The following is a 14284-nucleotide window of genomic DNA, read 5'->3' as shown; positions in this document are numbered from 1 at the left end:
AGGATTGTGAATTTAAGGATATTCATCGCTGTTTCTCAACTATGGATACTCGCTGGACCTTGAAACTTGGCCGTGAAAAAAAAGTAAATTTATTCGGGTGGCCATCACCGGAGTTTGAGCGTGACTGATGATTGAGCTAAGCTAGAGGTTACATTCGAGCCTTTCCTTTAGTTTGGTACGAGTGACAACCCGCCGGAAGCTGGGAAATTGCTTAAATCGCGTTAAATCAGGCAAATAACCGCACAGAAAAAGGCAAGGCACAATAAATTACGGCTTTTTTATTGAGAGCTTTTGCGTGTAAATATATTTTTTTGAGTCTGTTTTAGGGATTCCCGTACAAATCCGGACCGTCCGAGCCTGGGCTGCCTGTGCCTCTACGGTGTTCCATAAAATGTGCTAAAGGCAACTCGCCTTTATCAACGAGTTGAGTATTTACGCCACTTCGAATATTTCTAGTATAAGGTCAGAATCTGCGAATAATTATTCCAAGCTGCTGCGATTTTACAATCCCTCGCCAACACGCTGTACTTATCAAAAACCTCGAAACTATTGTCCAAAACGCTGGCTAAATTTGGCTAAATCGACAATAATTCAAAGAAATGCGGTGTGTATGCCTTCCCGAAATAAACTATTGGTTTCTATGCCTCAAATCGTATGATCAGGAGGAGCGGGAATTGGGGCTGTAGTGTTAAGCTCTCGGCTGTCTACTTCTGAGACAATTAAACACCAAAAGTTTCGCTTTTGCTTCCTATACACGAAGTAAAAGCAAGGATCCAAGCATCTTAATATTTGTACTCTTTTGTCCACATTACTACGATTAACGGCTTCAGGCAAATAATCTTCTGAAGGACGGAGGGAGTGAAATGAAAGATAACCCGCGACGCCGACTGAAAATGCAAGTATTTATTTCAATAATACAAAGAGCTGAATGATGTGGAGATAAGCGCGAGATAAAGTGCATACAAGAGGGAAAAGCTAATTGCAATGAATGAAAAGAGTGTGGACATCCTTGGCTACATAAAGATTATTACGTAAAAAAGCATTAACTACGACAAAACAGAAGCCATTTGCTTTGCTTACATGAGCGTTATCACCCGGCGGTATTGAGAAAGAACTTAACGAATTACTTGCGACTTTTAATAAGCAATACTCTTTGGCATCATGTAATGGTTAGACTAGACAATGTGTATCAGCGCGGAAAATAATATTCCTTTTTTTATAGAGCCTCAGGACTGTTTCACAGAAATTACAAAAACAGCAGTGATTGAAACTTGCTGTTGGACTAACATTAAAATATAAGTTAAAAAACTTTTAACTAGATCAAGATTTTTCGAGCTCCGATACATACACAATTCGTTGGATTTCCAATCTAATTACCAATCCATTTCAGTTTGAAATATGACTTTTTTTTTATTAAAATCGAGTTTATTTATTCTGCAATTATGTACGGGTGACACTAACCGGGCTATTAATCATTACGGTACTAACGACATTGACAATATTGACAGCCAACACTTGACTCACGAAAATTCCAACTGTAACAATGATAACTCAAAGAAACTGAAGAAAACAAAACAAAACTAAACACTTCGTAACAAATCACACTCTTTATCATGACCCACTGTCATTCTTAAACCAAATTAACAGACTATACTTCAATTTACAAATATGGAATATACCGTTCATAAAATTATCGGTAAAAGCTAGTTTCGTTCCATGGACCTCATTCAGATTTTCACTGGTAAACTTATAAGGTTCATGGAAGGAATATATACACCAAATTTTTAACTGCATGGTTGCCTGTTATGTTGAAGTGTTCATAGAAGATGAAGAGACTTTAAATCTAAATGATGACTTTTGGTAAAAACTTTTTGACTGAAGCAGAGAGAACATCGAGTAAGTAGTTTAGTCTTTATGACTATAATTATAGGGAGGAGGCTTTGAATAGTAATTTGAAAGCCAGTCATAAGTTTACGCTCCTTCCCTAACCGGCTCCTGGTCTGGCTGTAGTTTTTCTGTCATTAGTTGGTTTAGTTCCTCGTCTTATTATTATTATCATCACCCTAGTCATTATTATTATTTGTATTAATATTGCTATTATTACTATCATTGTTCTCTGCAAACTTTAAGTATGCTGCTTGTAACCTCTGAATTAGCAAGGGGGTTTCATCTTGCATGCCAGAAGATGCCCACAAGTATATAAGTTGAAGAACTCGCCAAACTCGCCGTAATTTGTCCCATGGCCGAGCTTACAAGGATGACCGTCCTAGGAATTCACAGCAGTCATAAAAGATACTTTGTCTTGTGATCGAATACAACTACATGATGCTTTTGTGTATTAAGCCGCGTTAGTTGTGCAAAACATAAAGAATAAAAAGAGCGAAATCTCGAGGAAAACGCGGCATAACATGTTTGCCATCGCCGGTGGAGAGATCATGTTAATCTTGAGAATGAAAAATATTTGATGCTTGTCTAGGTGCACTTGAAAGAACAAAAACAATTCGTATTGGACTTAAATGCAAAATGCCTTGAGGTTATTTTAAAATTGTACAAAGCTTGTGTTTTAAGATTCAGTCACTTTTAAGTCGTCTATTTACTCATTCTCTGCCAAATCAACAGTCATTCCTTTCGTGTTAACATCTTGACGATGCCTTGGTCGAATAAGGTAACATTGAAAAGATCTTCTTGGTTTTTGCCTAATGGCTTTTTATCACAGAAACAATGTAGTGATTAGATTTGTTAATGGTTTTCAACTGAGCGTACGACAATGCCAATTACGAGCCCCGGCCAATTGTCTAAAGCGGCGCTCGGCGTGGGGAGCCCAATTGTTAAGAGAGTCTTTTCGCTTCATTGATATTTGAAAGCATAAATTGAGGTATTCTATTTACCGACTTGCGACTGAGAAGCAATTGTAATGCGGTAAACTGAGCGGTCTTTTCTCTTTTTTCAGTTCTCGGATACTGTACGTCGTTAAAGTGCCGCATCATGGACAAGCTCAACAACAGAAAGGTCAAAGCTAACGTTAACACAAGTTACCAAAGAGACATAGAGAGGTCCTTTTCTGTAATCTACCATAATCTCAAACGAATACAAGAAGAAAGATCAAAGGAAGGGAACTTGATGAGTAGAAATAGTGAGCCACATTTGTCTTCACCTAACGCTGCACTGCCACAGAGGAACGAGGAAACCGGTGTCCTTCAGAGATCGAACTCTTCAAAGGGTTCAAATCCTCTGCGAGGAAAGACAAGAAGGGTTAGTTTCTCTCATGATATCGTGACTCACGCCTCAATATCTGATTCCCATGCTTCGATTGATACTAGAGAAGTTTCAATGGGCCAAGAGACAACTGATGTTCAAGGTCGAGTATTCCACAGAAGCTACAGTGATCCACAAAATCGTGTACCGAATCTTACACAAATGCATACGAATGATAGTACTTCTAGATCCAGAACGAGAATGCCTCTGACGGTTACGAAAGCCCCTGATCAAAGTAATGACAAGGCCGGGAAAATGGACGGCATAAATCAAACATTGACGCACGAGTTCAAAAGGTTAAGGGTTGTCGACGAAGAGTGTCCTATTCCAGAAAACAGGACCATGGCCGAGAGATAGACTAGAAGTACTGTTCATCGACTTCGGCTTCTAGAGGTATCCGAACGTATACAACAGGTCATCTACGTGTCCGACTGCGTCTTCTCTTCACGAATGATTCCCTTCTGGTAGAAGTCAAGATCTTCAATTCTGGCTGAAAGAACCTTGAAATTAATGGCGACCATTTTAGTGAAAGTATTATAATGGGTAAACAAATTTGGTTGGAAGTGCAGTTTAGCATTGTGGAAAACTGTCAAGAGTGAAACAAAAAATCACGAAAGTACAAAATAATGCTGTGTTCTACTACTAAAAAGATTTATTCATTCTTCAACATCTGGAAAAAAAAGGATGATTTAAAGGAAGAGGTGATCAATGTTTCTCTTTTGGGAGGGTTAAGAATGGAGCTACTGAGATAAATGATGTTATTCGTTATTTTGGAAAACTATGCAAATTACAGCTGTTTAAGTTCAGGTGTTCATTCAACGGAAAAAAATCGCAAACATTCAACAATGCTTTTTTAGTCTGCCTTCGGCTAAGTTTAACATCTGTTCTTTATTGCAGTTCACCGAAACAATCCTGCAATGATGTGGCTCTGTTGTGAGCAGATTTTCCTTTTCCACAAGCATTCATTAATGGCTCACCTCTCAGACGAATCTAGATAGTTAACAGACAATCTTAAATCATACAAGTTGGTTCATCTCTAGTCATAGAGGGCTTGAAATCGTCACATATTTAATAGGTGTCGAGATGAGGGTAAACAGTGACATAAACTGAAATACATTTAGTTCTTAAAGAGCACTATTAATAGTGACAAACGTTTGTTTGTTTGCACACCCATTTGCTCAAACACTTTAGCCCCACGCTGGGAGTTCTCGAAACAAAGTTCACAGACTTGTTAAAAAAAACATCAGTCAAGAGTGCATTAGAATATATGGCATTTCATGTACTGTTGAACCCCGTTAATTCGAAGTCGCAAGTGAAAGAGAAAATAGTTTGAATAAGCGAGGGCTCGAAATAAACGGTTCAGCATATAATACTGTACATTCACCGAATATATCTTGACGCTGGTTGGCCTTTCACGCATTAACTACAGCTGATGTCACATTATATATTTTCATTATTTCAACAAGAACAATGGTGGTAACTTCATCTGCAAATATAGAAGTGTAAAGAGGAATTCTATATCCACTGTCTTTCCTGCCATAAATCTTTGTTTGAGAACTCTTTATATAATTGTGGTTCATTTACGAGACTGCCACTGAGATTGTGCATGGACAAAGACAACTGTCACTGTGCATTACGACAGCGTCTGAAGGTCTCTGGAGTTTGTCAACCACCTTTTAACTAAACTTGGAAATAAAAGGCTTGAATCAAATTCATGGGAAACAAAAATTAGTACGAATAAAAGCAGAATTCGGAATAACCGAGTTCGAATTAAACAAACAAAAAAAACCAGGCAAAACCGAAGGGATAAATGGACGTTTAGAAATTTGCTTGTGTTCCCAGGCTGTTTCCGAAATTTCTTTCAAACGTTTTCCCAGCTTTTTGATCTCTAAAATTGTTTACGTTCCCTTGTCCTTAAGTTATTTTGTTTTCGTTCCCCTGTTTCCAAGTTCAAATTAGCTATGTTTTCTATGCTATGTTTTCTCGTTCCTCAAAAGCCTTGGGAGGGCCTCTTCGAAATACCCGAGTTTGAAATAAAGGGGTTCAATTATATTCTAAATTCATTTCAAACTGCATTTTGTTAAATGGTGTAGGGTTAATATGTTTCAAATATCAATGTAAAAAGGCAAAATGAATAGTTTGGTGGCTAATGCAATGCCGTGCGTTTATCTTCGGTTTAAGAGCAGATCTATGGGGCTTAAAATTCGCATGCACTCAATGGCACAAGCAAGCCAGCCTTTCTAAAATTCCTACTCCGGAAGCGTGCGACTTCAATTTCTGAAGAAATGCCGGGGAGCTAACCGCTTAATCACATAGAATAAGAAAAAGATAATTTCCCAAGATTGTTTGGTGAGAAAGGAAAAAATTCTAAGTCTGCTCCGTTAATGCCCTTCGTCAAACTTCTTTTTTGTCGTAATGTTGAATTCATCTATCTTAATCGATATTACTGAGCCAAGCTAAAACCTTGTTTATATAAAGCTGGGCAAGACTTAATATAAAAATTATAGTCCATCAACGAAATGTTCTCCTAAATGTTGCCTTGAGCCTGCCCACATGCTGAGAACCCGGCTGAGAACCAAGTTATATTCAGTTCTTGAGTAAAGTTACACAAATGAAAGTATCTGAAGATATTTATCGCAAGATAGTTTGCTCATATTCTCAAAACGCGAGATTTCGAAGTGTCAGAGAAGTGATATTTCGACGAAGTGTTCTCATATCTTTGTCAGAAAAATAATCGGGGCTAATTGCAGTGGCATAAACAGGATCATTCTGTCGTCAGTTGATTACTTTGAAATCATAACAGGCAAGTTAATTAAAATTGAAACATTGCCAAGTCGTAAACAATGATCAAGGTAAACAACTATTAAAGCGTTCATAACGGCAGGAAAATTCTCAAACAAAACCTCAGCAAAGTTAACACAAATATATGACAAATATATAAGGTCGAGACCAGAAACTTCTTTGACATACTGGAACAACCTCTGTGTTTACATCTCCATAACATGATGAATGATTTTGGTCCACTCGAAAACTTCTTTATGTACAACGCAAAGAATGCGACCTGTCAAAGTCCAAAGGTAACTAGCCTTTTTAAGCTTCTCAGTCACTGCGTGCATGTGACCGCAAAACTGGATTTGGGAACACCCAACCTGGTTGCATAGTTAAGGGCAAAAACCAACGTCCTTGAGAGAAAAAACTCTTTCAAGGGTTTCAATCCTCATACACGATAAACAACTTGAATAAAATTTACGCCTTAACGGTCTGAATCCCATGCATCGACTGATGCTTAAGAGGTTTTAAAGGGCCAAGACTGATGGCTAATGACTCTGCAGTCCTCTTTAAGAACTACATGCCTGTATTACAGTTTTGTTATCCTTCGCCCTTACGGCGACGCCTTAAATATAAAGAGACAACTTCAGGCCCTCTTTGGCTTGCTGATGCACAGTATTGATCCAGAAATGAAAAGACTGGCATGACCACCGATGAACATTATGCGATGAGACATTGACTAATGTCGGTGGAAACAGAGAAAGCTACTTGGATTACATAAACATATTTCCGGGCTAGAACAATTGAAGATTGCTACTAGATAAATTGCAATGTTTGCGATTTTTTTTTCGTCGAATGAACAACAGTACTAAACAACTGTAATTTGCATAGTCTTCCAAAATGATGATCAATATCATTCCTCTCTGTGAGCTTTACCCCTGAATTGCCTAAAGGAAAAACATTGATCAACCTCTTGCAAGTAATTATCTTTTGTCATGGTATTGAAGAAAAAAATGATTCAACGTAATTGTTGAAAGTACACAACATTTCTCCACAGCCTGTGATATTGTGTTCAACTCTTGACAGTTTTTCACAATGCCGAACTTCAATGCTCCAAATTTGTTCAATCACTCCAAACTTGTTTATCCATTGCAGAGGTTTCACTAAAATGGCCATCATCAAGGCCTGTTATTTCAGGAGTTTCGTAGCCGCAAAATAAGGCCCTGCCCGTTTACGTAGAGTGATTCCTGTGAAACAAAGGAGCAAGCGGCCACAGAGTTCAACCAGCTAGATGGGCGGGCCTTTTTTATTTGCGGATTGCTTGTTCATGGTCATTAGTCTTTTCGTGAATGAGGCACACTTCATCAGCAACCCTTAACCTTAGAACTCGTGTGTCAATGTTTGATTTATGCCGGTCATTGTCGATCCACTTTTCCGGTCTTCTTTTATCTCTTTTATTACGGAATTTTGTTGAGATGAGATGCAATGTCGTTCTGGATCTAGCAGTTCCATGAGATCGCTCCATACATTAATAGTGTAAGATGGAGCTCAATCGTTTGTGGATCACTCAGTATAGCTTTTGTGGATTATTCAATACAATCTCTCGTTCTGGACTGATCAAGCAGTAGTAATATTTCCATGCATCAGTAGAGCAAGATTCTGAAGATAACGTGTATAGTTCTGGGGATCACTGTAGCTTCCAGGGAGAGTGAAAGTCCAATAGTCACAGCTTTTCATTCAGGGAGAGGTGATGGTGTAAATAAACAGTGCTTGCTCTACCTTTAGGTGTCTGCGTGCATTCCAAGAAAAAAACAAAGATCCCCACCAGCCTCTTAGAAAGGTAAATTTATTAACGTTGATAGATGAAAAAAAAAATCTTGACAATGACAGCATTATTGCTCAATGACGACAACCATGCCCTGTATCACCGAACGCTCTACCTCTTAGTGGGCCATTTGAGCATCAATTATACTCATTCTTCTGGGGTTCATTTTCTCCGTTTCTAAGTCCATATTTTTGCTCTCTACTTAATGGTATCTCATGCACCGTGAAGTGGAACCTGTTTATGCAGTAATAACAACAAACAATTCCTTAGAAACATTAGTGAATCAAGAATCGAAATATGTCGACGATTGGCTTGGTGCTAACAAACTGTCCTTGAATATTCAGTGATCACACGAATTTTGTTATCTTCCACCCTTTTCAGAAAAAAAAAAACCGGCTAAAATTACACCAAACGCAAATTAAACAAAAGGATCATATCAAACATCTCGGAGTAGTAATAGATGCTGATCTTAATTTCAGGGAACACATTCGCCAGATAAACAAGAAAATCTCTCAGTAGGGGTGCTGCATAAGTGGCGGAAATTAAAATGGAGACGACATTGTTTTAACTTAATTGCATGAAAGTAACATTGGGTTAATGAGTCTTGTAACAAGTAAGTCTGATTTCAAGCTTTTTAATTGGCATTGGGCGACAGCCGTCTGCCTCTTGACATGTCTTGATCTCATTTAAGTTTGCAATGGAAGGACAAAGTTCTTAGTTTTTTAATTGCTCTTTCACGTGATTTAAACGTGCCGGAACACCATCTCTACTAGCCTCGGGTATTTTGAGCCTGTAAGATGTTTTCACCAAGCTTCCGCCCTACCTTCCCCCTTCACGAGTTGATCTGTACTCTCCCATGTTCACCAAGTCGAGCGATAACCAGGGAAACAGAGGTGGCACAGAAAGGAAAGTTACATCTCTACAATACTTCAGCCATTCATATAATAATGCTGTGAGAGAAAACTTAGGGGGTTCGAATGTTTGGACGATGGTTAATTCGACTAATTCCATCGTTCATGCCATCTGACCTATTTGTTTTTCTTGTCCATCTTATGATAAGAGCACTATAATCAATTTTCCATACAAACACTGCTAGTCTGAAGGGAAAGCTTAAGTGACAAGTCACGTAGGAGGTTACAGGCTTAAGAATAAGAGGCACTTTTCAGAGCAACTGATAAACATTTCCATGGAATCTGACAATATCACGTAAAGGTTACTGAAATGGAATTCTGCTATCAGACCGAACACAACTCCGAACTCCGAGTGAGTTTTGACGACGAAGGACTTCATATCGCAAGGAAAGATTCCATTTAGACGACTGAATCTACAACATTCACTTCCGTAATTTGGATGACAAGCTTCCTTTAACGGTCTGCTTCTTCAAATGTGAAGAATGAATAAACGTTTTTTCGCCTTGGCTGAATGACCCATTCTTGAAAGAGGTTAAAATGATCTGATTGTATCCGCATACAGGTGAAGGGAAAAGGCAGAAAACATAAAGGCATGCAGTCAATCCATGTTGTAAATTTATATGCCTGAAAAGGTTTTAAGAGAAACTGAATCTTACAGATTCCCTAATCCTTTACCGCAAAATTAGCTTTTTTTTTTCACCTGATATGATCTATAAGCGATAATGGGACTGAAAATATTGGTGCTACAAGAACAAGAACATGACTTATGAATTATTTTGGAGTTTGTACTGTTGAAGCCCGACCTTCAAATGTGCACTTTTTCTCCATAGGGCGACTGAACAGTTACATATTGCGGATCGATTAGGGTACTCTAAAATATCATATTGTACCACATCTATTGTGAAGTGTTTGGATGCTCAATATATAATCCAAGTCAGATCAATCAAAAAAGCTCACCACAGCTTGTATGTCTGTCGTTTTGAAGCAACTAGGATAATAAATATATGTTTAATTAAAATATCATTTTGGCAGGTGTTTGACAATTTTAATGTGACTCTCCTAAAAGCGAAGGATTTCTAACTTCTATCCCAAGTATTCCTATTCCGGAATACGGTCAATCGAACGCACCCGTAATTTGTTCCAAGCGTCCACATGGGAAGAAAATGCTTTGATTTTTTTTATATTAAGGTCCTTCGATCCCGCCACTCACCATTGTCTAACCCAAGAACCTTTTGCAGTGCAGTGTAAAGGATTTTTAAGTCTTGCAAATAAAGCTTATTGTAAGTGTTGTCACTGTACGATTACCAAAAATTAGTTTCAACTGGATAAAAATGTCACTGAGTAATATTAACCAAGAGAACGTAGTCAGGGTAAGCCGAGTATAGGCTCCTTCTGGATAGAGGAGAATAGTTTTGACCTGAGTTTTAATTTTGTCCTTTTTTCTGTCAACCACTCTCACTGGGTGAACACTAAATATTAGCAGCCATAGGAGACAGACGACTAACATTCACAAAACATAACTATTTAAATTCTCCATTTTCAAGAAAGCGGGTTTTTCGAGCATTGGAATTAGTCGAACATGATACATGCACAGGGCATATCCTTTTTCCTAGTAATAACAGATTATGGGAGGAAGTTTGACAGTTCATAAGACATTGGTAATTGCGATGTCACTGAGGAACCCTTGCGCAAAGGGGTACACGCGCAGGATGCAGGGGGACGGTTGAGAATTTGTTGATAGACCGAGAGTTAGACCGTCACAGGAGGAAGCACAACCTTAGCATGGGTTGGATTGACGTTAAGAAGGCCTCCGACTTCGCTTCCCATCAATGTGGCCCGGGTTCGAATCCGGACTCGTGTCGTGGCCATATGTGGATTAAGTTTGGTGTTGGTTGTTTAATCTGCTCTGAAAGGTTTTTCTCCGGGTTCTCCGGTTTCCCTCCCCTCAAAAACCAACATTTCTAAATTCCAATTCGATCGGATGCAGGACCTCACTGAAAACCATTTGGAGCTTAATTAATTAATTAATTCATTAATTAAACAGTTGTGCGGCGATATTGTGGGAACATTTCCCGACATTTCCGTGGCTTTTAACCTGCTATTCGTTTTATTTATGTCAACTTATCTTACCCCGGCGGATGTGTGATAAACAGTTGCTGTAAAGAGAGAAACCAAGAAAAAGGAACTAAATACACAAGTCACTCCATTCTCAACTACAGAAGACCGAAATTTACGCAGGTCGCCTTAGAAATCCTTTCCAAGATTCGAGACTGACATCGAGGTTGAGGTTCTTTAAAAAAGGCCTCTTGAAGATCCGTACTCTTATTTACTTAGGATCGGCTTAGAAAGAACCTCCAAGAGTCTTTAAATTTCCTTAAGAGCCCCCGGAAGTAGTTTTATCTACTCAAGATCTTTTAAAAGGTTGTTTTCAAGTTTTAAACAACAATGAAAGGTCGCTAAAAAGATCTTACTTTTTAAGAATCTAAGGAGGTTTCACGAAACGTTGGCGAGGGTTTTTACAACGGGTCCGCGAGGAAACGCATGTTTTGGTTCCTACTTCCGACTAGTTTTCAGTTATTGTTGTACTTTGAGTACTCAAAGGTGGATGGACAACCTCGTTCCAGGGCTTTTCGAGGTTGGTGGATGGATCGGATAAATCACTATAAAGCGCATGAGCACCATCAAAACCAATTCTTGGCTTTCACATGACGTCACGGCCGCCTTGTTGGTGTCCCCAAACAAACAAACCGCGGCTATGTTGGTGTCCGGACCCAATCCTTCGGGAATTGAACTCAACTATTATGCAAACATTTCTTTTGCCTGTAGTTATACTACTCACGAAAACTGAAAAAAAAAAAAAAAAGAAGCAAAATAAAGACTCTCAGCGAGCGTATATGTTCTTAAAAGTTTGGTTAATCTCTCTTTTTCTTCGAAAAACGGTTCTTATAACAAAAAGAGTGTAAGCCACTTGATTTAACTTACGCATATTTCCACCTCTTTGAAGCCTCTTTGTTAGGACACATGAGTCACGGATAATATGATATGGTGACCGTTTGTTGTACTGTAGAGCTTATTTTGCGTAGTCCCCATTTCCTATCGTATGTTTAGTTTTTATAGTGGGGAGGATGTGACAGTCAGCAGGCGCGCATCCACTATTTTTCTTTTGAAGGGGAGCACCCTTAAGGAATGGTTTAGCTTACTGGTGACGTTTTTTTCTGCAGAATACCAGTTGTATTAGAAAGCCGCAGTCATCTCAGGGGGGTGGTGTGCACCCCCTGTACTACCCCCCTAGATCCGCCCTTGGTCAGTAGCCTCCCAGTAGCATTTGCTGTTCGCATAAAAGGTTACTCACCTTCAATTGATGAGTTGTAACTAAGTGAACACTGAGCATTTGGTTCAAAACCATAACAGTTATCAGTGATGCAGTGATGCAAAAAGAGTGAGCTTTTCGGTTTGTGGCCAACAGGGATCATACATAACAAACAGTTTGAAATAATCTGCCATTAAACCATATCTTTACCATGCAAAGTGGATTAAACTGATGGTAGTAAAAATAGCGCTGAACTGATATTTCCAGAGTTTCTTTGCGACAGTATCATGCACTGATTGTTTTACCGGCCAGTGTATACAACTTTTTTCATGTCTCCAAGCAACGTCTGCCGTGGGAGACTTAAGAAACTCGGTTGTTCTGCCAAATAGGAAGGGTTGCAGGGAGGTCATCTAAGGCAAAGAACCAAGCCTGATGGCCTTCGTCTTGCGTCAACGTGACCCGCGGGTTCAATCATATTTCTGATATGAAATATTTTCCTCGTTCTTGACCCTCAGTGGACCGAGGGAGTTTCTCCGCTACCCCAGTCGCGTACCCTCCTCAGCAAAGTGCAGCATGACAATAACATCTGGTTGCAGAAAGTTATGCTCCAAGGTCAGCGCATGAAACTTTTACGAGCTGCCAGAAGCGCCTTCCATTGATACTCTTGGATAGACATTGTTAAAAGAAAACTTGTTACGGTGATTTTCGAGAAAGGTATTATCATTGTTTGATTACTCATGGCCCAAATTCTTTGCAGTCACAATGTGTCTAGCTCCAGGGTCTCAATACTGAATGCTGTAATCTCAGACGGCAGGGTGAAATGATATCCCACAATACCTACAGTCTGCAATGATTATTGTCGAAACATGTCGAAAACGCAAATAACAACGTTTCCTATTGCCACACTTATCACAGTTTTCTCACAGTGTCGGGGGCTAAACCCTCTCACAAAAGAAGCAGCTCAATACAAAAAAACACCGAGCTAATCAAAAAGGTGATAAGATATTTTTCATGGCAACACCCAACAGAGCAAAGTTCATCCTACTCAAATTGAAACTATAATAACAACCACGTGCAGTTCCCGCCAAAACATTACCGTCAAGTTAGTGGAGGGAAAGGTGTGAGTCCCTCTCTGATCGCTAACTATTCCACTCCGCTCATGACGAGTTCTAGTTGAATTCGGGAACTTATTTCAAGTATGATCGGAGAATAGAACGTTTGAAATTTCTTCACGTTGTTATTTTCACGAAGTTTGCTTTTTTTCGAACATTTATGACGCCAAAAAGAATTTGTGGAAAGGCATATCTTAATCGGAAGTGAAACTTGGTGGATTAATTAAACTGCTGACCAGCTATTGCGGTTTACTGTTGTCCAAGAACTAACACTGAGCACATTTTACACCATACAAGGCAGCTAAATATTGCAAGGATTTTCAAAACAACTTTTACTTATGTGGAAGATAAAAACCCGTATCCATTTATTTCGAGGTTCGTTTTAGTTTAGCCTCCTTTACAAAGAAACACGACGGATCAAACCTTTTGTTGTGGACTTCATATTCGTTTAGTGTGTGCGTGAGAACTGCAGAGTGAACTTCGGATGTGCAATGCGGAAAGTGAAGTATCTCGGGATCACAATGTTGGCCTTTTCTGTGTTTTAAAGGATTAAAAGATCGTTCGTTTAAACGTACAGTCTGATAATTTCCCGCCGTGCACCGCGAGCGCATAACCCAGTCCGGCAAATGTCCCATCTGGGCTGTTTTTTTACCAACTGTTGCAAAACTTCGAAATCGCTTCGTATATTTTTCATTGCAAAAACTTGGCACTATGTTGTAAGGTTCTAAGAAACCACTGTCACTGAGCAGGTGGATGGCTGAAAAAGTTGGCGATGCTACGACTGGATGTAAGTTACAAGAAGAGAAACTTGGACATTCGGTCCCTGTAACAGGACAGTTCCCGACACCAAAAAAAGTATACCTACCGGTTTACATGTACAGACCTTTTTTTTGTTGCGTGGCTTTGCTTGCTACAATAAGAAAAGAACTCTGGCTGTGCAGTTTTCTGTTGAACTCACTCTCTAACAATGATTACAAATCAACGTAAACCATCTTTTTACTTCAAAACTTGTTTTGTACCTTTTCACACCATCCCCAGAGGGTACACAAAGCACATTAAAATGAACACGGCGATACTAACTTCATTGACCCATTAAATCCGA

At 39.2% G+C, this 14284-nt stretch overlaps 1 protein-coding gene across 4 annotated transcripts; it reads left to right on the top strand.

Moving 5' to 3' along the window:
• The first annotated feature begins 683 nt into the window (after positions 1–683).
• On the top strand, positions 684–9793 carry LOC138043791 (uncharacterized). Of its 4 annotated transcripts, XR_011131341.1 has the most exons (4): positions 684–895; positions 2951–3252; positions 7810–7864; positions 8329–9793. XR_011131341.1 is itself a non-coding variant. In XM_068890244.1 (3 exons), the coding sequence occupies exons 1-3, from the start codon at positions 1848–1850 to the stop codon at positions 4174–4176; spliced, it is 375 nt and encodes a 124-aa protein (XP_068746345.1). In that variant the 5' UTR covers positions 1363–1847; the 3' UTR covers positions 4177–5314. The 4 variants fall into 4 exon arrangements, 1 of the variants encoding a protein (XP_068746345.1); XM_068890244.1 differs by lacking the exons at positions 684–895; positions 7810–7864; positions 8329–9793 and adding exons at positions 1363–1896; positions 4153–5314; XR_011131339.1 differs by lacking the exons at positions 7810–7864; positions 8329–9793 and having other exon boundaries at positions 2951–3644.
• Positions 9794–14284: the final 4491 nt, after the last annotated feature.

The sequence above is a fragment of the Montipora capricornis genome, chromosome 3 (genome assembly GCF_036669925.1).
Source record: "Montipora capricornis isolate CH-2021 chromosome 3, ASM3666992v2, whole genome shotgun sequence".
In the NCBI taxonomy this organism is placed as follows: Eukaryota; Metazoa; Cnidaria; class Anthozoa; order Scleractinia; family Acroporidae; genus Montipora; species Montipora capricornis.
Note: the sequence above shows the minus strand (reverse complement) of the source record. Positions and strands in the feature narration are given on the sequence as shown.

Bases quoted from the DNA above. Each gene is read 5' to 3' on its own strand.
- LOC138043791 (XM_068890244.1), top strand. From the start codon at position 1,848: ATGATGACTTTTGGTAAAAACTTTTTGACTGAAGCAGAGAGAACATCG. The intron at 1,897-2,950 runs GTAAGTAGTTTA...CTCTTTTTTCAG, and splicing joins TGAAGCAGAGAGAACATCGA to TTCTCGGATACTGTACGTCG. The intron at 3,253-4,152 runs GTTAGTTTCTCT...TCTTTATTGCAG, and splicing joins TGCGAGGAAAGACAAGAAGG to TTCACCGAAACAATCCTGCA.